This window comes from Eschscholzia californica, unplaced genomic scaffold (assembly GCF_041429995.1).
Source record: "Eschscholzia californica isolate CP2 unplaced genomic scaffold, dmEscCali1.0.p SCAF_4, whole genome shotgun sequence".
Classification (NCBI taxonomy): Eukaryota; Viridiplantae; Streptophyta; class Magnoliopsida; order Ranunculales; family Papaveraceae; genus Eschscholzia; species Eschscholzia californica.
The window spans coordinates 44666786-44691106 of record NW_028238461.1 but is presented as its reverse complement, the minus strand read 5'-3'; the positions used below and the strand labels follow the sequence as shown (position 1 = coordinate 44691106).

General features: G+C 36.8%; 3 protein-coding genes across 4 annotated transcripts; 1 reads left to right on the top strand and 2 right to left on the bottom strand.

Annotated features, from left to right (window-relative positions):
- Positions 1–432: 432 nt before the first annotated feature.
- On the bottom strand, positions 433–1998 carry LOC147545045 (Putative AT-hook DNA-binding family protein). Its single transcript, XM_086637568.1, has one exon. It carries the CDS (start codon positions 1646–1648, stop codon positions 626–628), a length of 1023 nt encoding a protein of 340 aa, XP_086493694.1. The 5' UTR covers positions 1649–1998; the 3' UTR covers positions 433–625.
- Positions 1999–8980: 6982 nt separating this feature from the next.
- On the top strand, positions 8981–10539 carry LOC147545044 (Eukaryotic aspartyl protease family protein). Its single transcript, XM_086638253.1, is given in 2 exon segments — positions 8981–9585; positions 9588–10539. Coding segments are annotated over 2 exon segments (1290 nt in total). The 5' UTR covers positions 8981–9056; the 3' UTR covers positions 10349–10539.
- A 250-nt stretch (positions 10540–10789) lies between these two features.
- On the bottom strand, positions 10790–22679 carry LOC147545043 (rho GTPase-activating protein REN1-like). Of its 2 annotated transcripts, none has more exons than XM_086638251.1 (25): positions 22419–22679; positions 22172–22218; positions 22010–22078; positions 21505–21541; positions 20766–20842; positions 19955–20022; positions 19772–19850; positions 19041–19185; positions 18477–18599; positions 17801–17878; positions 17651–17706; positions 17483–17552; positions 16595–16679; positions 16121–16364; positions 15711–15932; positions 14477–14785; positions 14112–14161; positions 13823–13883; positions 13650–13733; positions 13419–13532; positions 13174–13334; positions 12875–12944; positions 12284–12481; positions 11933–12130; positions 10790–11107 (listed from the first exon to the last, which is right to left on the bottom strand). In XM_086638251.1, exons 2-25 carry the CDS (start codon positions 22199–22201, stop codon positions 10946–10948), a joined length of 2790 nt encoding a protein of 929 aa, XP_086494377.1. In that variant the 5' UTR covers positions 22202–22218; positions 22419–22679; the 3' UTR covers positions 10790–10945. The 2 variants fall into 2 exon arrangements, with proteins under 2 accessions (XP_086494377.1, XP_086494378.1); XM_086638252.1 differs by having other exon boundaries at positions 19959–20022; positions 22419–22609.
- Between the last annotated feature and the right edge of the window lie 1642 nt (positions 22680–24321).

Genomic DNA, 24321 nt, shown 5'->3' with positions numbered 1-24321 from the left:
TCTCTATAGAGATAGATAGATAGCAGAGGAGAGAAGAGAGACCCCTTTAGTCATGGGGTAATGAATCTTTCCTCACTTACTTTCTCTCTCTAACCACTGTAGAGTCTTGTCTGAATGTTACACTTTTACAGTAGTACTGATAAACTTGCAGGCAAATTCAACCCTAACCACAAAAAACTCTTCTTTCTTTTCTCTCTTTATCCAAAATTCAGAGAAGATGACGACTCTCTCTCTCTCTCTCTATCTGGTCATAATGAAAAATCTGATTCCCCCACTACTCTGTCCCTAGTGCCAGCAGATATGGTGGTCAATTTCAAACTTCAAAGCAAACCCATCTCTCTCTCTCTTCTTCATCTCTTGCCTCTAGTCTCTAGAGAGAGAAACAAAACTAGAGAGAGAGAAAGAAAGAAAGAAACATGAAGAAGAGTAACCTTTTCAGAGATGAACATAAAATTTTGAGCTAAACAAAAAAAACTTCTTCTACATTTCTACAGTCTCTATACTGTATCTCTCTCATCATCAAACAATAAACTACTTAAACAAACTGAACAAAAAGAGTAATTAATTAACATGACATGAAATTTCAGCAAAAACCCTAACTTGAATTTGATTATCACCATAAAAATTAGAAGGGTGGAGGTGGTGGTGGTTGTTGTTGTCTAGGTGTTGGAGCCCAAATTACATCAGAAGGAAGATGATACATTGACATTGAACATGATTGATCTGTTTGTTGAGATGGATGACTACTTTCTCTCTCTTCACTCCCACCACCACCACCACCTGATGTATCTCCTACAGCAACTAAAGAAGTATGACCACCACCACCGCCGCTTGATACTGATTTCCGACCATCATCTTCAATGGGTAAACGATGATAACTAGGGGTATCAAAAGAAGTAGCAACAATAAAAACAGTTCCAGCTGAAACTAAACTACCCACAACTGAACCCCCAAAGATCTGACCTTGTGGACCGGCAAGAGAGATGGTAAACCCATTAACAGATGATGAGAGAGAAGAAGATGGAGGTAAAATAGTTGCAGAGATTGATAAAATTTCAAAATGACCATGAAAAGTAACCGTTGATCCTGGAGTTGTTGAAGGTTGACGAAGAGTAACGTTAGTTACGGTTCCTGAACCAGAAAGTATACACAGGCCAAGATTCTGCCTACGAGTGAATCCAGTAATGGCGGTTACAACATCAACACCAGTGGGTATCTCGAGGACGTGAGGTTTCATTGCAGAATCATCTGTGGTGTTTTGGGTTATGACTAATGGTGGTTTTGGTTTGTTTTTTGAACCAGGTGGTCGCCCTCTTGGTCTTTTCACTACTTCGATGGTGGCTCCGTCGCCACTTCCACCACCACCACCACCACCATAACCACCGCCGGAACTGTTATTGTTAATGATGGGTTCTTCGTCTTTTTTAATTCTCTTATTGGAGAAGACGATTTCGTGGTTGTTGGTCAGTCCTCCTCCGCCGCTGCTTCGGCTTTCATCTTCTTCTGAAGTTTGACATTCTCGACTGAGCTGGTGGTGGTGTTGCTGTTGGTGGTGGTGGTGGTGATGTTGTGGTTGTTGTTGTTGGTGTTGATAGTGGTGAAATTTGGGAAACATGTTAGTATTAAGTGTTTCTTGGTCACCTTTCATTTCTCTCTACTTTTGTTTAGTTTATTGATTTCCTTTCACAAACCAACAAAAACAAGAACTAGAGATTGGGATAAAGAGAGAGAGAAGAGAGATTGGTTTTTGAATAAAGAAATGAAATTTATAGGAGAGAGAAAGTGAGGGGGTTAGAGAGAGAAAATGAAGGTAGATGCTTGAACTTGCAAACAAAGTTACAAGAAGTAGTAATTGTCATGGCCACTTGTTGGTATAGATGGTATGGGGGTTTTTGTGGGGTCCAGTTAACAGTAGGAGATAGAGAAAGAGAGAGCTTTATCCTAGAGAGAGATAGACTGAGGGGTGTTCCATATAGACCAGGAATAGGAGGTTATAGATAGGTGGTTGGTGTGTAGGGGTACCAACTCGGATACTTTCAACCCAAAAAAAAAAGAAATAGTTTTTTTTTTTTTTTTTTTTTTTTTTTTTAAAAAAAATTTAAAAAAAAAAGAAATAGTTAACATACTGACGACCCATTTTCTTATAGGAACAACAATTATTTTATATGGACATCAGTTTTGAAGAGACATAACTCTATTATTTTTCACTCATCATGTCCTCTAAAAATTAGATGTTTTATTTTAGGGTTAATTCCGTTGGCCCCCAATTTGTGACTAATTCACTGTTTTGGCTCCCATAAGTGTCTGGAAGTTCGATTTGGCCCCAAAGGGCCAAATTGTTGACTAAATTATCTTCGGAAGCCAAAAAGGAATTATTTCTGAAAAAACAGGTTAAAGGCATAAAAGCCACATTACCTGATTCTTTCTCCTCGACTTCATCTCATCTCTCCTCCATCACACCACCTCCTCTCCACCTCACCTTCTTCTTCTCCGGTGAATGGTTGTCAGCCAGAGTAAAAATTCTGGCCGACCACCATTAACTTGAAAAAAAAACCTTCTTTCTCTCTTCTTCTTCCATTCTCTGTCTCTCATTTCTCTCTCTAACCTCCGGAGAAGTGGTTCCCTTCGCCGGAGGTTTTCAACAAACCTTCAAGGTCTGTTGAACACACCTTTGAAGGTCTATTGGAGTAAACCTATGGCGAAGGAACCCCTTCGCCAGAGGTTTTAGAGAGACAAAGGAGAGATCGAAGGGAGAGAAGAAGAGAGAGAAAGAAAGAATAAAAGAGAGAAAGGAAGTTTTTTTAAATTAATGGTGGCAGGTCGGAATTTTTACTCCGACCGGCAACCATTCGCCGAAGAAGAAGAAGATGAGGTAGAGAGGAGGTGGTGTGATGGAGGAGAGATGAGATGAAGTCGAGGAGAAAGAATCAGGTAATGTGGCTTTTATGCCTTTAACCTGTTTTTTTAGAAATAATTCTTTTTTGGCCCTGAAGATAATTTCGTCAAAAATTTGACCTTTTGGGACCAAATCGAACTGTCAGACACTTATGGGGACCAAAACGGTGAGTTGGTCACAATTTGGGGGCGAAAACGGAATTAACTCTTTATTTTAAGTCATCATATTTTCTTCCATAAACCTTAGACTTTATTTTATTTCTTCTTCTTCATCACCCACAAATGTATGGACAGAGAAATTTTGGAGAGACATGTTGATCATGACACCAAGAAAATCAAATAAAATTGTTAAAAGATATTTTCAAAGTGAAAATTTAAGTTTGTTCCAACAGAACACTAAGATATGAGATGTTTTTTCTTCAAACTTGTTAGGTTTTTGTTTGAATCTTCCCCAAATATAAGTTGTTGAACAAAACCGACTCAATCCATGGAATATCTGCTCTTTACCTTAAAACCCCTTGAAATGAAAAAAAAAATACAATAAAATCTAGAAAATGATTTTTGGTATCAAACAACAAGCAAGTCTGCTTATGTTTCGTGGTAAACTACAAGAAATTTTCCCATAATTTCGTGAATCTACAAGAAATCTTCTTATAATTTCGTGGTGAAACCTGAGAAACTGAACCAAATTTTCGTAGGGTTTCTATGAAATTCTAGAACCCATCCCTTTCACTTCGAATTTTGCTCATTAAATCTTTTTCGATTCTTCCAAACTACAATGACGAAATACAAAATAAAATAATAAAAGTTAGGATTTTACTCCATTAATATCATCATTATTTCCTTCTATAAGAACGCATGGAAAAACTTCTTTAAGTGGAGATTGAGAGATTTTATCTTCATTATCTATCTAGGGTTTGAGAAATGTGATAGTGAAGTGGTAGAAGTTGTAGTTTACTTGTAGTAGTCGTAAAAGAATAAAAATAGGACTAAGGAAAAGAATAAGATGATAAAGAAGAATAACAGTTAGGTTTTCTGTTTTAATCTAGGGTTAATTCCGTTTTGGCCCCCGATTTGTGACCAACTGGCCGTTTTGGCCCCCAATTGTGTCTGGCAGTTCGTTTTGGCCCCAATTTCCTGTTTGGCCCCAACATATTTTTGTAAGCTTCTCCATTCTACCCTTATGGCAATTTTGTAAATTAAATGTATTTTCTTTCTCTTTGTCCACCTCACTAAGCAATTGCCACGTCATATTCGTCCACATAAGGTCGCGGGAAAATGTCGTCAGAAAATGTTAGTATAAATATATTATTTCATGTAATTAAAAAATAATAATAATATTAAAATAATAAATATCTACCAAATGTCCATCAATGTCCACAAATATTCACAGATGTTTACGAAAGTCGAAAAATATATTTTTGAAATGTTAGTATTAATATATTATTTCATGTGATTAAATAATAATAATAATATTAAAATAATAAATGTCTACCAAATGTCCATCAATGTCCACAAATATTCACAGATGTCTACAAAAGTCGAAAAATATATTTTTGATTAGCACAAATATAATATGCATTACACATTTTGTCAATGGACTCAAGATCTTAAAATGTCCCCAGGACATTTTGTCTATGGATCAAATGTCTTGAAATGTCTATAAAGACATTTTGTCTACAAACTCTCAATGTCTTGAAAATGTCTATGAACACATGTTGTCTATAATAACTCATCTGAAATGTCTTGAAATGTCTACGGGACATTTTGTCTATGAAAGTCTGTGAAAGTCCCGCTCCACTACCCCCTTAAGTTGGAGTAGATGTGGTGATGTTAAAGAACATGAAAGTGAAGGGTGTTTCTTTGAAAATAACAAAGGAGGTTGATGTTAGAGATATATATCCTCATTTGGTATAGAAATATCAAAATCAAAAGACTAATATCATAGGTGTCCTTTTACATCAAAGTTGGGTCCCTATACATGCAACCTAGAGAGAGAGTTTCTTTTCTTTCTCTCTCATGTGTTTTTTTTCTTTTTTGGTGAAATAACTTAGCTTAGATCTCGACCTTCCTCACCCTCTTTTGACCAAATTTATAGCCAGTGGAGGAAGTTTGACATTGTTGAAACAAAGACCTCTCTATTGTCTTTGGTTGGGGATGGAATGGTCTTTTTCAATAGGTTTTTTTCTCTCTCTACCTCAACCCTTTAACTTTCTCTATCTAGATTTTATGAAACATTTGAACTTTTATGTAAATGTTTGTCTGTAGAATGTGGTCGTTCTTCCAATTTAGTGAAAGAAACAAAACTCGCCCACATCCTTTGACGCTAGAAAAATGTAGATGGATTTTGTTCTCATCTTTATCATCATCATAATCATCCTCTTTCTTTTCAGACCGATTAAATTCAAATTTTTGTAGGTGGGGTCAATGAAGATGGGTTTGACATGACAACTCTATCCTATATCCATAACTATCTCCTTAATGGAGGCCATGGAGGTTTCAAATGGTACCTGTAATTCTAAATTGTATTAGATCTTTTAGTCTACATGAAAATCAATCGGTTGAAATTTTAAGTACTAAGATTTGACTATTGGTGGATTTTGTCGTCTTAAAGATATTTTAAGATATTTAGTTCCTATACTAATGGTTATTTCATGACACTGACTCTAAATAAAATGTCTCGTCAACATATTGAAGACATTTCAAGATATTGATTTTATAGACGAAATATTTAGTGGACATATTGTCATTAAAAATATATATTATGGTTCCTAATGAAAATTGACATTGACAAATTATTATCTTATTATATGAAATAGTACAATATTACTAATATTGGGAAATAGACTTTGATAAACATACTATTTGTGTACATGGATGGATAAATTTACACATGTGTTTTAATTGGTTTGCATAAATTTACATAGATAGCACAAGCTTGCATATGGATATGGGTTTGCCCAAAACCCAAGTCTGAAAGGATATAAGGGTGTCTCTTTAATCAACGTGAGCATGAAATCTCAAAAAATTTCTTCCTCATTCTAATCCTCTGGTTTCACACGGGCTTGGAATTTCCATCACAATTGGGTTTTGCAATCTGAGCCCAGTAGTTCTTTCTTTGGGCTGAATTTGGCTACAGCTGATATGGGCCCCCACCTCACTCGAGGGCCGCATGACCCCAAGCAGAAGGCGGATGTTGGGCTTGAAATTTCAAACACAATTTGGTTTGATATCTGAGCCCAATAGTTCTTACCAATATTGGATTGGATTTAGGTGGCCGTTGATCTTGGCTCCCACCTCATCTGACGTCCTCATGACCACAAACCGAAGATGCCAAAAGGATACCACTGAACTGAGTCAAAGATGCTCGTGGGTGTCAATATAACAAGGAAGATTGTAAATGCACTCACCATTGTTGTTATATACACTCACATGTATTTTTTGTTAGAATAAAAGATGTTAGTGTCACAGGTAGAATTGGTAAGGGTATATAACATTTCCCATATAAGAATCCGAGGGGCCTTAGGAATTCTCCACTTACCTAGGTATCACTGGTGCAACAAAAGGGAATTTTGCAAGCGCCTCCTAAAACAGGCAACAGCTAAAGTAGCCTAGTCAAAATTCATAGGGGCGTGGAAGGATGAAGAGCGCCTTTAGCTAATATGTAGGGGCCTTTAAAACTTTACCAATGAAAGGTTTAGTATTTTTGTTGTTGTTGTTGTTGTTGTTGAAATATTAGGGTAACTCAATCAATTTTCAGTACTTAGGATGTATCAAGCTAGTTTCTAGACTTTCAATTGAGCCACCCATGGTACCTATCAGATTCATAGTGTCTCTACTCGCTTTAATGTGTTCCACCAAATCAAAAAGTAAAGTCGGTAAACTGCTGAGACTTCGTGAAGAGACGTTTTTTTATTCTATTTTCGACAATGTAGGTATCAAATATGTATTGGAGGAGCAAAAAAATAAACATATGGGCAGCAAAATAGTGCTAAAGAAGAGAAAATCTTCGAGGAAGAAATTTGCCTACAAGGAATAGAACAATATTCTCTTCCAACTAGGGACAAAATATGGGTGTTAATGGCTATTAACATGTAGTAATGGGACATAATGGTAGAGAATAAATATACTGAGTACTGTGAGATGCTTAATATGAAGTAAGGGAAGTGAAGTAGTCACAAGCCATTTTGGATGTGAATGATCATATCCTATTCAATTATTGTACCGACCCACCAAGTTGTCCAATTACTTTTAGGATGAAACATTACAAGACAGAGAAAGAAGGATATATAGTTTAGAGAGAGAAAGAGAATATCTGATGGAGAATGAGACAAACTGCTGCTTCAATCAATCAATGGACTGATGAACTGAATATAAGAACCCGTGACAGAGTTTCTGCTAAGCTAGGGTCATTTTTTGTAGTTCAAGGACACGCCTCGTGACCTCCAAAAATTCTACCGTCACAGGCCCCCAATTCCTGTGCGCAGCAGCTGGAGTCACATGCATACTTTAGGCTAGTTGCGGGAAAGAAACCCAGAAGACCGCTATTCGATCCATTCAATCGAAACGAAAAGTGTTCATGGGTACCCGTAACGGTCAGTGGCCGACCGGTCCGAAAGAATTGGTGGACGGTCACGACCAAAATGCTATGCCGGCTAACTGACCGACCAATATAGCCCGTCCAAATACCCGACCCGTACTAGTGACCTAATAAATCCGTCCTCATTTTCAAAGGTTATACACAGTCGGATTTTATAGAGTTACGATGGTCGTTGGACATGGAAGACCAAACCGACCTCAAAATCCAACTCTTTATAAAACCGCAAGTAACTCTAACTCTCTTTTCCTCTCTTTTCTTTTAAGGTCCAGGTAAGTAAGTAACCCTAAATTCCTAACCTGAACGTTTGTCGGCTACAACTCTTGAGACTATCTCTCTCTGATTTCTCCATCTAGAATAAAATCTCTGATCATCTTAGTTCTTTTCTCTCTATATTTATATCGTTTTCTCTCTGAATCACTCTATCCATTGGAAGTTTTGCATCGAACATCGTACTACAAAGGTCTGTATAACTTTGCGTTACATTTTTCTTTGAATCTTTAGTCCTTGCTAGTTCAATTCCTACTTTGTTACTTGCTCATTCATTCATACTTACTGGTTCGATTCATATTTGTTGTCTGAGGGTTGCTTCAAGCGGATGAAATGAAGTTATATGTTTCTGTAAATTGTTATTGGAAAGCCCAAACCGAGACCGTTTGGTGTCCGACTTGCCCAATTAAACAAACAGGCTTGACGGTCAATTGGCAAACAATTCTTGAAAGTGACCGTCCGAGACCGCCGAAATAAATAAGTGGTCACCAACATTTTATGTACAAGTCGACCGATCCGTTGAAGTCAGAGCCCGGCCTCGACCGACCCGGACGATTCCCGCCACTACTTTAGGCTCTCTTTTATTTCCAGAGGAAGGCACCCCTGTTTATTTCTATAGGCGCCTCCGTCAGCAATCTTTGGGAGGAGCCTATGGATAAAAAGGGGCGTCTATAACAATAAACTGGGGCGCCTTCGAAACAAAAATAGAATCTTTATACACTCACAAATCATCAACAATAAAACAGTGGCAACTTTTGTAGTTGGAGGAAAAGCAGGGTAGCCCACTTAAAATTATTCCTTTTGGAATAACCAACTTGTCTGATAAGTATGCTGTAAAGGAGTGCAATATGACAAATGATATTTCTCCCATAAAAGGTTACCATGACTTCGACAACATCCGCGAGGAACTGTCTAACTATCAAATTAGAGGAAAAACGGATCACGTCCTTTTTTCTTACTATCCAAATCTAGTCGGTCGAGGATTATGTCGTCAATGTAATGGTAATTTTGTAGGAAACATATCATTTATCGAACAATACACATTCTTTCTTTTTCGCCATGTTATTTCTCGGCCCACCTAATCCGTATCCAATGGATTATCAGTAACAATTTAACACCAAAAATCTTCAAAATATCCTCTCCCACTGATGACATTCCATTAGGGTGTTTTGGTCTTTTTGATCACAAACTTCTCTTATATAATCCATTGAGAGATGGTGGTGTTTCCTAGTCTACACCATTATACTTCATTCAACTCAGTTGTGACCCATTCAATAGAGTTCACTTCTGAGTTATGGCTTCCTCAGCCGTTACTGCATTATTTTTTCTATCTATATTTGCAATTTCAACATGTAATGCTTTTGACCCATGTACTTCTTCGTTTTCATCGGGCGGCACAGAACTCTCTGTCCGTCACATCTACGGTAAATGTTCGCCGTTTTCACCTCCTAAACATGAGTCATGGTTCGATACTGTTCTCAACATGGCAAACAAGGACTCAGAACGAGTCACATACTTGTCAACTCAGAAAACAGTAGCAACCACACCGATTGCATCAGGACAAGTATTAAATATTGGGAATTATGTAGTCCGACTTAAACTCGGTTCACCGGGTCAACTCATGTATATGGTCATAGATACTAGCAATGATGCTGCTTGGGTACCCTGTTCTGGGTGCACAAGTTGCTCATCTACACTATTTTCTCCTAATATGTCCACCACATATGGGTCAATGGACTGCAAAATGGACCAATGTACCCAAGTTCGAGGCCTCCAATGCCCTGATTCTGGAGTGAGCCCGTGCCAATTTAACCGATCATATGGTCTCTCTCGCAAGACACTCTACGATTAGCACTTGGTGTTGTTCCAAACTTTACTTTCGGCTGCATCAACGATGTCTCTGGTCGGTCTGTACCACCTCAAGGATTACTGGGCCTAGGTCGAGGACCCATGTCACTACTCTCACAATCCGGGTCAATCTACTCAGGAGTATTCTCCTACTGCTTACCAAGTTTCAAGTCCTACTACTTTTCAGGTTCACTCAAACTTGGCCCAACAGGTCAACCTAAGAACATTAAAACCACACCACTTCTCCGTAACCCACACCGACCGTCACTATACTACGTTAACCTCACTGGTATTAGCGTGGGTAAGGTTCTAATTTCAGTTGCCCCAGATCTTCTAAGTTTTGACCCGAACACAGGTTCCGGAACCATAATTGATTCGGGTACGGTTATAACCCGTTTTGTTGAACCCCTTTACATTGCACTTAGAGATGAGTATAGAAAACAAGTTGGTAAAGAGATATCATCATTGGGTGCTTTTGATACTTGTTTTGTACCAACAAATGAAGCTCAATTACCCATTGTCACACTGCATTTTACGGATATGGATCTGAAATTACCCACTGAGAATACTCTGATCCATAGTAGTTCCGGGTCATTGGCCTGTTTATCCATGGCTGCTGCTCCAAGTAATGTCAACTCAGTGTTGAATGTTATAGCTAATCTTCAACAACAAAACCTTAGATTCCTTTTCGACGTTACGAATTCAAAGGTGGGTATTGCTCGCGAGCTATGTAACTAGTCTTTCAATCGTTATCAGACGGTTTATTGTGTTTATGCATTTATTGTATGTTTGAGTATCATGTTTTTCTGTTTGGTTTCTCCTTTTCGTATTAATGGTGGAAAAAGGTTTCCATTTCTCATGAAAATGGAGAGTTTAGTTGGTGTATTCAAGGAACAAATGAAGAAAATCTGATCTTGTTTTGCACAAAATTTGATAACTTTTAAGTCATTCCATCCTTATTTCTTGAGTGTGGATTGCACTCAAACTGTGCACCTTTAGACACTTCCAACACATTTATGAACTAAATTCTATTGAATCCATAACTCTCAATCCGAAGTAATAACATGTACGTTCGCTACTGGGGAGATCAGGGTTCAAAATTTACTTTTTCCATTTAGCAGTCGGCAAAAAACACTTGCTACATCTTCTAGTATGGCACTTGGGTTCCTGCCCAAACCCTAAAAAGCAAAAGAGATTATGTATATTTATGTTAATTTGCACTCCTATACAATAAACTAAGCATATAAAAAAATTGTTAAATAAATGAAAGTTGGTGCAACCATTTACATATAAAGAAATACATAAATATTACAACAAAAGATATACACGAAAATATCATGAAGGATTGGTCCTTGGAGGAGCCGCAACAGATTGATTATCGGATCCTCGGCTATTATCAATGTTATGAAGTTCATTTGCAATCTGGGTTCGTCGTTCCTTTAAGAAGTTGAGTCTAGTCGTTATCTTTGATAGTGCAGATGATGTTGTAACAGCCGCCTGTGGTAGCAGCAGGGAAAGATTTAACTCAGTGTTTTCAGATACTATCAACCGAAGCAGAACAATAAACGATACCCAGAAAATTGAGATAATGTTCTTATTATGAAATATTTTGAAGTTCAAACATAAACTCAAATGAATTCTAGCTTAATCATCGAGAACTTAAAGGGTACCATGTTAAAAATGTTGAGACTTGAGAAAGACAATCACGACTAGAAACTCGTTGTAGCGCATGTCTATAAATTTGCATTTTCCCTTTTCGTTGACGATATTAACTCGTACTAAGCATAAGGTAGTGTGATAATTCGAATGGAATAAATTTTGACTAAAAACTAAGGTTTTCTTTTATACCTATATAACATAAGTATAGTGTATTAAGGATTTGTTGTTGAAAAGTGCATGAATATGGGTCGATATCAACCCGAAGTGCAACCCAAAAAAAGATATGACTGGCAATGGGTGAGACTGTTACGTTTACCCTAGTCTTACAAAAGGTGGTTATCCATGTAACGGGAATGAATCTGTTTTTTCAGTTTTGGTGAGAGATATTGGAGGTGTGGGCCGTAGAGTGCAGGGATAGTGAACTCATCGTGCCATTGTTCGTTTTGGAGTAAGGTTTACGACCAAACCACATAACCTCTTGTGTTTCTGAGTGATTTTTTATTTTTATTATTATATTGCTTTTTTTTTGGTTTACTTGTTCTCCGTCATAACATAACTCACTCAAGTGATTTATTGTTTTTATTTCAAATTAGCCCGAACACAAGATTATCACTAAAAGAAATAAAGTGTAATTTCAATAATGCGCTAGATGGATAGACTTACCTCAAGCTTTACACCTGCTTTTTTGGAATTAGAAGCACCTGTCTGGGGCTCCTCAGAAGGCGACGAAGTAACCCCTTCAGTTTTTTTACTGTCTAGGCTTGTTGAGTCTTTTTCTTGCTTCAGAGTTTGTGGTTTCATTAAGCAAGATTGTATTTCTTGTGTCCTTACTTCCTCATTTTCTTCCCTGAATAAAGCATCCTGTTGTACATTAAAAGAAGCATTTATCTGTGGAATTTCTTACCCTTAAAAATGATTATTAGTATCTTCGATATAAGGTCATCAAATCTGTATTTATCATAAAAAGAGGAAGACAAGGCGACATCTCAGTAAATACTTGATAAAGAGACCTACCTCAAGCTTTCCACCTGATGTTTTAGAACTAGTAGCTGCTTCTGTCCGCGGCTCCACAATAGATGAAGTAACCTCTATAGATTTTTTATTGTCTGGAATTGCTGAGCCTATCTGTTGTTTCTGAGCTGCAGCTTTCTTTGGTATAGGTGCTGTGTCCTTTCTTGTCTTTCGCTCATTATCTTCTGTGGGTGGAACATCCTGTATAGTACATACCATTGTTTATAAAAGATGCCTACAACTTTATGGAGTTATCATCATATTGAAAAAAATGATTGTTATAACAATTTTCATCCAAATGAGGTACTGTATAAAGCCAGTTAAAAAGGTTATCAGGGTAATGAAAAGCATTTTTTGTGGCAATTCCTATTTTGTAAGAATATAACATCTATTTAACATAACAAAACGGTGATAATGCAGAAGATTATGGTTATAATGCTAAATTACATAATTTATATTGTAAAGACGTAATACGGCTCAAAGCGTCGTCGTCACTAAAGGGTTATACTTCAAATAGAAATCTTTGGTTTAAATTGTAAAGAGGCCTGCAAATCAAATCGAAGTGAAATAACATTTACATGGAAAAAGACATACCATGCTCTGCTTTAATGCTTCACGAAGAGGGGGAGCCCCTGTAGCTTCAACATCTTCTTTGTGATCTTTCCTGTAATAAGGAAGTATGTCATATATAGCAGTTGGTTGTCTATGAGCAATCTACATCTATGTAACGTAGGTACTCCTTGTTGGTTTTCTCCACTCGTCGTGTCAGATACTGGGATATTCTTGGTGGATGCTCAGAGTCATTCCAAATGGTATAATATGAGATTTGGTATGTACACATACTTGGAATCGGTCATGAAGTACTTATAAAGGAGGGGAGAGAAAGGACTTACTGTCCTGCATGATGATTCGGCAATATTTTTTTCTGCCCACATGATTCACAGAAAGATGCTTCATGTTGTCTATTAAGCAGCTCGCTGAGATCGGTAACCTTCTGCTTTAGATTCATAACATCTGCTTCTGCTTGAGCAATTTCCTCGAGCTCCGCCTTTGTCTTGCGCACATTTATAAAATGCATCAGTGGTAAACAAAATAAAACAATTCAATGCAAGAAATTTGCTTGATATGTCATAAACACCTTCTTATCAATATTAGTAGAGACAGGTAAGTGTCCCGAAGGCGATTTCAACCCAGCTTCCATAGCTGCCCTTAACTCTCTTTCTTTCTGCAACTGTTCTCGCAGTCTTGCCACCTGAACATAAAGTTGGCAACATTATCAACAAGGATAATAGTGTTACTGGTTTATAAGTATGAAACTTTCACTAGAAAAGGGATCAAAGAAACGAAGAATCTATTATAAGTTTTTTACATCTTGTTCGAGATTTAGACGAACTTCAAGCAATTTCTCCTTTCGTTTTCCTAGGCTCTCATGCAGAATGGAGTTTTCTTTTGCCTAGCATGAAGATTGTGTTAGAATTTTTTTTTTTTTATTTTGAAATTAGGAAGAGTTAATTTGGTTGAACTCAAGGCTCGGGACCTTACCTCTTCTGCTATTCTATTCTGCAGCTCAGTTTTGGTATCTTGAAGTCGTTGAATTTCAATCCTGTGTTCGAGAAAATAAATAGTCGTCCCATGATGAAATCATATGAGATTTTTAAATAAATTTGGAGATTTGCTAATTGTACAAGTTATCAATATATTTTCTGAATAAATGAAGATAAAATTTCAAATTATTTAGCTAGCCCTATCATAAAGATGGGAATTTTATAATATTCTCGAAAAAAAGGCCTAAAACGGAAGAAATTTTATAGATCATGGTCGTGCTGCTTACTCGTTGTCAATTTGGTATTCAATGGATTCCATTGGGAGGTTCCTTTTTGCCTGGAAAATCAGATAAAAATACAGTTAAAATTTACAACAGTAAAACACCTATTCGGAAAGAAAAGTGGATGCCTATGACTCAAATTGTTCAAAAAAGAAAATAAGTACTTTTGGCCAAACGAAATGTTGGGCTGGACTTTTGGGCAAACCCAACATAAAAGTTAAGAGTTTTTCGTCATAATTTCACTCTTCACAATTTCACTCTTCACATATTTTAGTTACCCATACTTGCACATGTTATAGAACTAGAATAACATAAATGACTGAAAACAAGCAATATAAAAACAATACAAAATCATGTCTACAAGTACTCACAGGGGTGCGTCCTAAAACAGTTGGGCGCCTAGCAACAGGAGTAGATTCATTTGCTGAGTTTACACTGGGTGAAGGCAGAGGTGATTGGCTTCTTGAAGCAGGAGGCACTGCCACCAATAAGGGGGATTCACAAGCATTAACTTCTAAACTAGTATTCTTCTGATCTTTCGAACTACCATTAGTCTGTATGTCAGCTTTCTGAGAAAGTGAACCTTGATTTTCACTTGGAGTCTTCTGACTGTTCTTATTATCTCGAGATTTTAAAGAGGCTTCAGGAGACCCAGTATCTGCATAGGAACCTTCAGATATCTGCGTTATGAAAGTTTTCGGTTAAGTGTGGTATCAGGAAAGATAAAACAAAAGCAGAAACGTTATCATTCTCTGCAGAAGTAAACTCGAATAATGGCATCACCACCCATCTGATGTATATATATGAGATACAGAACAGGATTATATTCATTTGGTTGTACGTGCTCAGCAAGCCCCCAAAAACAATTAAGCTAGCTGAAGAATGTTATGAAGATCCAAATTTACGTCACATTTTTTATCTTTAGGACAAGCAGCAAATAGTCAGAGCCAGGTCATGGAGTTTAGTTATACTCAGTTTACAAAATAAAATTAATTCAGAAACTTAAAGACCAAATCACGTCTTGGGCTCCTGACCAATATTATTTTTAGACTTGGGCTCCCTCTGCAAACCTACACAAACCAAGTACAGAATATGTGTGGACCTTACTCGTGCAAATCTGTGCAAACCTTACATAGAAGTTGACGCTTAAAAAACGTTTGATCCTTTTTTACAAAAGAAAATTTGGCGACGGGAGTTTTGACCAATTGATTACAAGCTATAGTCCACTGAAGTGAAATTCGACAATTATTCCCAAGAGAAAGAATATAAATGACATTATCACCTACTAAAAGCTAGTACACAAGATATCAAATTGCAAAAATGAATAAGATATTGAATCCCTACTGATATAATAATGATGGCCTACTTTGAGGCTTTTGATAAAATTAGAATCTTGCGATTTAATGATAACAGGAAATGAGAGAACTCGGTCTAATGAATCCTGGACAAACCAGATTCTTCACTTCCCAGTTCGCGTTCTAATTCATAAAGTTGACTAGTTCTCAGCCATGATCTCAAGAAAAAATCATTGTTAACTTTTGAATACTATAAGATATTATCAAACAAGTAAGCATGAAGTATATATATATATATATAATTACAAACCTTATTGTCGTAAACATCCTCCTCGGTGCCACTGCTCTCACTGAATGTTCCACTTAATGCTTCATCAGCATCTTCTTCTGTACCAGCATCCAGGTCATCTTGTGAATCGGTGTAACTACCATCTTCGAGAATCTCATCATCAGAATTTTCATCATCTTCAATGCCACTCTCATCTGTCTCAGAGTACTCTTCTGAACAAAGGGAACCATTAGGGCTATCCTCCTGCAAATGTCACAAGAAAATGGTAAACACACAAAGAAGTACTTATTTTTGTGGGGTGTAGTGATTTACCTTTTCCGTATCACAAGTGCATGAAAATTAGAACATAACCCATTTAAACAGACTAATGAAAGAGTCAAATTATGCTTCTCACTTTCTCATCGTTAAGGAATTCATAAACAAAACCTTACCCCAAATATGTCTTCATACTCCTCTAATAATGTTATAACAATGGCCTGAGCATGGTTAGCAGCTGCAGCGGCTTTCATAAGCTGAGCAGAACCATCGCCGCCTAGAGTAAAATCACCACCAAGCTCACAGTCACCAGCCAGCAGGGGACGTAAAAGTAAAGGTGCCATGCAAGCAGCTACAGCTGATGAGCTCATACGGTTCTCAGATTTGTGAGAAGCAACAACTTGCATCATCTTAAGTATTCTAAGGCCGACCAATATCATAAAAAGAAAATTGGAAGTCAAATAAGGGAACTATTGCTTGCCTTAAAGATGATATCAAGTAAGATGCATATAATTTTGTTATTGCTCATTTTGGCTGGTTATAGTTTTTGAATATGATGGACATTTCATGGAGATAGAAAATCACCAATATACAGGTGAAATAAAAAAACATTCCTCTGTAAAAACCAATATGATTTTGTTTCCAAGTACCTCTGTAGTAAAAGGCGATTTGGCTCTGGGAATGATTCAGATATTGCAGTACGCATAGCATTCACTACACCTCCACGACTCGCTCCTATGATAGTTCCACAACGGAGGAAGTAAATCACATGTAGAGGAAAACAAAGTAAACTGGTCAAAAAGAATTACTGGATAGGTGTACACAATTGTTTGCACAAGGTAATGAAAACCTCCAACTAACAAAGTGCTGCGAGATAAGAAAATTCCCCATTTAAACAATTAACAACTGGAAATCCCGTGAGAAATTAGCATTTCACCAAGCAAATAGGCAGTTAATGGTTTCAAACTCGAAAGAAGTATTTTAGAAATGATTTCAAACAGAGTTTTAAAGTAACTACAACTATAATACTTGGATTTCCCACTACCATACTGGCAACCTCTTCGCATGAGCAATATGATAAGAAACAAGAAGAATATGGATCATCTATCCCTTCAGCTTGATTAGTATTGAAAATGTTGTTTGTACTTTGTAACAAGAAGAACTAAACTTTTCTCTCATATACATTATTTTGAACGGTCTCATGTACATTATTCCCAGCACATTCTCTAAATGAACATTCATAAATTGTACGATATTTAGGAATTCACTTATAAGTTATACCTACACTTTCAAATTGAGACCAAGGTACCTAGCAAGAACTTGGTATCCATCTAGTTCGTAGTCAGAACTTTGTATTTGTATAAAACAACAAAGTTTAAGGTGAAGTTGAGATGCCAAAGTTATTTAAATTCAAATTAGGAATCCTTTTATACATATTAGCTATTCTAGCTCTGTATGAAATTACAAATCCGACTCAATAATCAAGGTACTAGTACGCAGCAACTATCTAGCTTAAATAGTCTACAAGAGATACTTACTACATGCTTCTAATAGGGCATTGCAACAAGATGCAGGTACCGGAGGTGATGGTAACTCCCGCAGGACAAGCTGGAAAAAGTAGCAAGAAGCAAATATATTAGGGAGTCAACCTAAGAGGAGAAAAGTAGATCAGTAATTTTCATTTGCTTGAGAGTGAGACACAAAACCTTGATACAATCAGCGATAACATGTGCATCTTCTTCTGGAGAAAACTCAGTTTTTCCTGCAAGTTCACGCCAGACAGGAACAACTTAAAAATGGGATTTCTCTAATAAAGTGAAATCTAGTGAGAAGTAAATGAACAAAAGCAAGTGTACCATGTTCATATTTCTTGACCCGGTGTTCAACATCATCAACGTCAGCAGCTTGTCGCAAGATACCTTCTACTCTGACCCCTGTTTGATGACACCTTCAAGAAGTTAGGGCCAAAGATAAATTTAGAAGTTTAAGCATTGAAAGTATAATTACTTCACTACATCATATAAAGCAAAATAAAAATGTGGTTCTGCTGATACTATCGACATGCTCAACTACAACAAACACGTACTTCACACTACATATTAAGAAGTCCTTACTCCTCAGTATCCTTCACTATGGATTGTATTCAAAAGCAACTGAAACAGGATTTTTTTTATGCTACATGCCTATGGAAAAGCGAAACAGGAAGAAAAAGGAACATTTCCAGAACTCAACAAGACAGGGTTTTCCAAGTGTTCATAAAACAGACAGGGCTAAGTAAATAAAAGACGGCTCGTGTTTTTTGTCAATTAAGCCGAAATTCTGTAGATAAACTTTTGTGATTACCTCTCTCACCTGAAAACTGTTTCTCTTGGTTACGGACTCACTGTCACAACTAAATCAAATGTGGTCACTACTTCCCAATATTTCTACTTATCTAGACGTACTCAAGAATGAAAACCTTGATATAGTTGATCAGGTAACTCAAGCAGTAGTAACTTATGTTTGAAAGGAAAAGAAAAGAAGAAGTCTTACCGTACTGCTCTATAAACTTGAGGGCTTTCTCCAAAAATGATGGGGTTCCATCGACATCTTCCAGAGCAAGTAAAATCGGCCTACCAACAACGGACGACTTCACTTGTTGCTTATCCCTCTCACCTACAAATGACAATACTAACAGTTATAAAAGGAACAGCTAAAAACAAACTAGCATTTCCAGAAAGAAAATACTTCTATGAATTTTATAGAATGAAGTTAAGAATAACAATATAATGAATGAAGGTAAAGTCCGCTAGGAAGTTCCACTTCTCGATGAAAGGTGGAAGCCACAAGTTTCCCAAATAAGTGTAGGTGCGGTCTTGGGCCTTCCTCGCCCCCAGTGATATTGGGCCTCTCTCACCTTGAAGCTACCTCAAGAGGTGAGGCTTTCCCTCGTACTTATAAAGTGAGTAAGTGACCACCACCACCTCTCACAACCAATGTCGAATAATAAGCTAATTAGTTATGTCTGGTTATGCAAATAGCTTTAATACAACATCGAAAAATAATTAGTGTCAACTCATCTAACATATCCCAAAAACTTGATGAAAAGGAGCATACATTGTTCAAGATCTCCTTCAACTGTATCAGCTTGATCATTGCGAAAGATGCCATTCTGACCCATAACAAGAGCTGCACTTGGTGCCTGTGCCAAAGCCGCCTCAAGTGCAGACTTCCATTCATACAGATCCTCCAAAGTTTCAGCCTGCAACACCATCAAGAAAAATCAACACCATAGGGAGTGGAAAGACTAAATTTTGGCATCTAAAGACTATATTGAGAAAAGAAAAGGAGCTTAATCTTTTATGCGATGCATTGACCCTGTTGATGTTCTTCTAAGTTTTGATTACATGCCATCATTGGATATCAAGTGGAATGCACTACTAAAAAATGTTTCGCTTTATTTAAAAGAACAAACCAAGTTAAACCCAACGTCTCCAAAACATCTAATTTGTCATATATGTTAACTGTTAACCACTGATGAACCTGAAGGACTAAGAAATCTAAAATAGAGCTATGCAACAGTCACAATAAATTTGCCCATAAAATGTTGAGAGAGAGTCAGAAACTGAATTAGCCAAACCAAATAAAAAGGGTAAATAAAGGCATAAGTTGCTGTCTATTCTGGAGCAGTGTCCAGAAATTTATAAAAAAAAAAACATAAAAATTCAAAGTCATTCAAGTGGAGTGAACTGAAACATAAAATGAATATGATGGAAACGTTCAGGACATGAACCAGTCTTAGCTTTAGAAGCCCTTAAGGTAGAGAATGGACACCAATAAGAAAGTACCTTCAGAGTAAAAGCTCTGCCATCACGACCATTAGGAAAAAGCACTGTCAAAAGCTTCTTATCTTCTTTGACAACAACACTGTAATTTCCATCGAAGAAATATCAGTAGGTGGCTACAGATTAATATGATCTCTATTTTAAAGTCACAGTAACACCACGTAAACTTCAATGAAGTGCGCCAACCTGCCTGAGTTGTTAAGATCAATGCCACCAAGGGTTAAATTTGCCTCGCCTCCTTTTTGAATAACACTCTAGAAAATACAACAACAATAAATGCAACTTCTGCTAAAAGAAACAAGTCAAGTTGTTCGTGCATCGGCTTCTATAATGAAATAAAAAAGAGTCCAAGGTAGATACAAAGAGATCCAATAAGAGCTCCAGTTTTGTTCATCTCTTCAATTGTTTATAACCCAAAAGGCTTAAGCTATGGTCCTTGAATAGGTATAAGGCATAGGGCTCTAGTGTATGCAAGAGTTGCACAATTTAAGTCCTACTTTCAGTTAGTAATCTTATTATTATTATTAGTAATACTTTAGTTCAACGAGAATCCTGAGGAAGGTAGCATGTGTGAGAGAGTTACTAAAGGATGGTTTCAGAGAATGTGTGACATACAAGTTATCTATTAAGGAAGGTAGTAATACTTTTGTTCATATTCACTGGAAGCCATTTTTCAATAGGAGCACTTTAAACTGGCACTATATTGCAGGTTTACTATATAAAGAAGAAAAAACGGATGATCTAAGTTATCTATTAAGGAATTCCTTCCAACAGATGCTACACCTGATGCAATATATATAGCTTAGTTAGGTGTTAAACCACCACAAGTAGAAAAGCATCTTATATAAACCATAAATAATAGGTTTCATGAAGAATAAGAGAATAGTCGATAAAAGAACTCATATTATAACTTAGCTGACTACAACATAAGATGTTGAAAGAAGTCAAGAACACCTGAAAACATAAACGTAAGGAGGAACCGGAAAAAATTACTTACTGGGTCACTTCTAAAGAAGACCAACGATGTCTGTGTCAAAATAAACCACCTCTTTTTCCATGACGTCCATCCTATGCCTACATTCCGCAGATGGTAAATATTAATTTCCATAAAAAAAATCCAAAATCCTCGGTTAAATGTAGGAATTTAACCCACAGAGTCTTCCCTGGAAGTCATAAACTATTATAAAAGCAAGAGGGAGACGTGCTTTTCTGAATGATTCAAAACGTCCAACTGGCCTTATTTATAGAGCTTCTGTAAGACTTGTTCGCGCTGCTGTACCTCATTTTCTTATTCCGATAAGCCAAAATACAAATCAAGGTACATTTAACCTAACCTTACACTTCATTATATGGCTCTTCCACTGTCATCAACCACATTAGTTCTCATCCAATCACATTATGCTTTTCTACAGAACTTCATTATTCCATTTAGGAGAGCAGTTTAAGCTTTGAATTTCTTGATATGTAATAGTTCCACATTCGGATTTGAAAATATAATCCAAATACATCCATACTGCCCTTAACATGAATTCGGGATGCATATAGTGAAGCCTTGATATAATTCTTAAAATGTATCACTGCACAGCTTATTTTCAGAAGAAAAACAGATGTTCAAGTTTCATGTGGCAACACTTATAGTCAATGGGTTAGTTAATAAATGAAGACGTAAAAACACATGAAGTATGGAACCATTAGCATAAATCATAGTGTGGGACGCAATATGAAGTAGTACACACCTTTCGACGATATAAAAAGGGGTCCACTCTTAAACACCTGCAGTCACATGAATTTTTTGAGAAAATATAGGTACCGATCACATTAAATAAAATCAAGCATCAGCCCAAACATTTTATATCTTGAAATGCATATGCCGCAAGTTAAGAAACACATGCAGATGAAACAGATATTGGTCTGCTAATTGAAAAGAACTCGATAATTTAATTGAACTAGTTGATCATTTATTAATTAAGTTTAGACTAATTAAACATTCTATGAATTAAATTGGACAAATTGAACATTATGAACATTCGATAATTTAAATTGGAGGAAACAGTCGTTTCTCATTAGTTATTGCATCTAAGTAATATTAGACGCCTAGAAGCTTAGACGGTTGCTAAGGGCTAGAACCCAATCATTTTAAGAAACTCCTAATGGAATCAACATCGAAAGGTTATCATGTAATTAAAACATTTGCTTTATCAGAAAGGATAAATGGAATGGTACAATGAGATGAACAAGTACCGGATTTCCAGCACGTGAGCTTTGTTGTTCCATAGCTGCAGGAGGGGCATTGCTAGCACTACCATCTCCCTGAAATAAACCAGTTTTTTTACAACAAATCAAAATACTTTAGTTGTGCTACATTAATTGATAATGCAAGAAAACCCTATTTCCCTTTCTTACCTGATTATTTTCCGCATTTTTTGTGACCATCCTTAATATCGGATTACCTAAATAAATGATCACAAACTTATATCAGCAATAGACATACTGGAAACCAAAAATTATGAATTCAGTGATTTAGTCATGGATCCGGATAACAAAATCTCAAAGCAAATCATGCCTGGACGAGATTAAAACTTACAAATGAGGAAATTAGGGTTTGTGGCATTCGAAATTAAGAACAAATGAATGAAGGAGGTTTACAAACCTTGCTAGGGCATTCATGCCGGAGAACAGCAAAATCTTTGATCAGAGACAGATTGGAGGAGGGAAGAGAGAGCTAGAGAGAGAGAATGCGTAATCCGGGTTTCTCTCTCCAACATCCCTCTCCATTTGGATCCAGATTTCCAACGGAAATCCATTTTTGAAGCAACTGCTTCCAACGGAAAATCGGTTTAATATGCGCCATAAGTTTAGTTGTTCAATTTTGGTGGGAAAATTTGAGGGGTACACAAATTACAAAGGTGTGGGGCGATCAAATTTGACTCCCACTTGAATGGTGTGTGAGATAATCACGAATTTGTCACAGGGGGGGTCAAGTGGGAGTCCCTGGAGGCGGGTTGAGTATACTTTTTGTAATAGATTAGAGGGCATCATAGTTTAACTTGTTTGATTTTTACGGAGCGAGAGAGATAAATAAATAGTGGTCGAAAGTAGTGGGTTATAGTCAGAGACGAAGACGAGGGTGGTGAAGATGAAGTAAAGGAGGTAAAATGTGTAACACGTTAATCTTAGATCTTAAAATTAGATCGCCTACTAACCAAATGAAGTTTTTTTTTTTTTGAAATTGTCAACGGATTGAAAGATCCTTTACAAAACTAATAAATCAAAAAAATGACGAATAAAACAATAAAACCTTATAAAGAAACATATCAATCAGCAAAATTAAGTATGCCTAATTCTAATTACACCCCTCTGGTCATCTCTCACTATCTTCTTTATTCCTCAGGCATTGCTTCTAGGATCTTCTCGATCATTCCATTTGCGGGCTTCATTTTTGAGAGGTAATCTGCTGCCTGGTTTATTTTCCTATACACGTGCATAATAGAACACTCTTCGAATTGCTCCCATAATAATTTGATTTCTCGGACCAATCATTTGGGCCAAATTGAAATGACCTAGCATTTTCATGCTCCTTAACATTTTCTTGATGCCTCAAACCACCTAATCATCATATATATATATATATATGATGTTTCCAAACACTTCCCAACATGGCATGGGCCATGTCAAGCGTGTCCTGATGTTTCCAAAACATGTTCAGCCCGACCGACACATTAGGCAGGGTTAAACGACACAAGACGTGACACAACAGTGTCCGGTTAACACACAAGTTACTAATACTAATAACTTGTGGCATTTTAGCCCCGGCATGGAATATGAGAGGATCCCATCCGTGCCTAGACTTGAGGAGTAGACCCAGCATGCACATTGACCTCCAGGACACATGGTTGAGAGTGCAAGGAGATCACTACTATATAGATTATATAATGAAGGCCTTTTAGACTACTGAAGCTACTCAATCATAGAAACAGTTGTAGTTTTGGCACAAGTTTATCTAAGAAAACCAATTGTATAATTGTCTCCAGTCAAGGTTTCCCGTTACGTTGACACTGTAGTCACGGTATAAAATGTTCTGAAGTATGTTCTCTAATTCCAACTTAGTAATCGATAAGTAGTTAGAAGACAAAAATACTCTGTGTATAGAAAATTAGAGTAATTTACTATACACTAATATCTCCATGAAGTTGATGTAGAGAATCAAAAGAAAACTTAGAATCTAGCAAATTAAACCGCGCAGTTGCAAGACCTCTGTAAAAATATCAGTAACTTTTAAATTTTCCAGAAGATAATGACGACACAACTTGACAACGGTTACTTTTAACGCTATGGATGATTACCGGAAGTAGAAACCTTTCAACCAGAGGAAATTAACCAAATCGAGATAGGTTTCACTTGGATCAAGACATTGACTCGTACACAGTTTCTACAAGATTAGCATTCAAGCGTTGGCACGTGCATGGTTAGAACATCCGCATTCATAGTTTATGTGAAGAGGGAAATACCTCTTGAATAATAATAGCTTGAACATAGAGAGAGGACAAGAAAGA

Coding starts and splice junctions, on each gene's coding strand:
- LOC147545043 (XM_086638251.1), bottom strand. CDS start 22,201: ATGGTCACAAAAAATGCGGAAAATAATCAG. Junction 20,843..21,504: donor CCTTTTTATATCGTCGAAAG/GTGTGTACTACT, acceptor TGCGGAATGTAG/GCATAGGATGGACGTCATGG. Junction 14,162..14,476: donor CTGTTTTAGGACGCACCCCT/GTGAGTACTTGT, acceptor CTGATTTTCCAG/GCAAAAAGGAACCTCCCAAT.
- LOC147545045 (XM_086637568.1), bottom strand. CDS start 1,648: ATGAAAGGTGACCAAGAAACACTTAATACTAACATGTTTCCCAAATTT.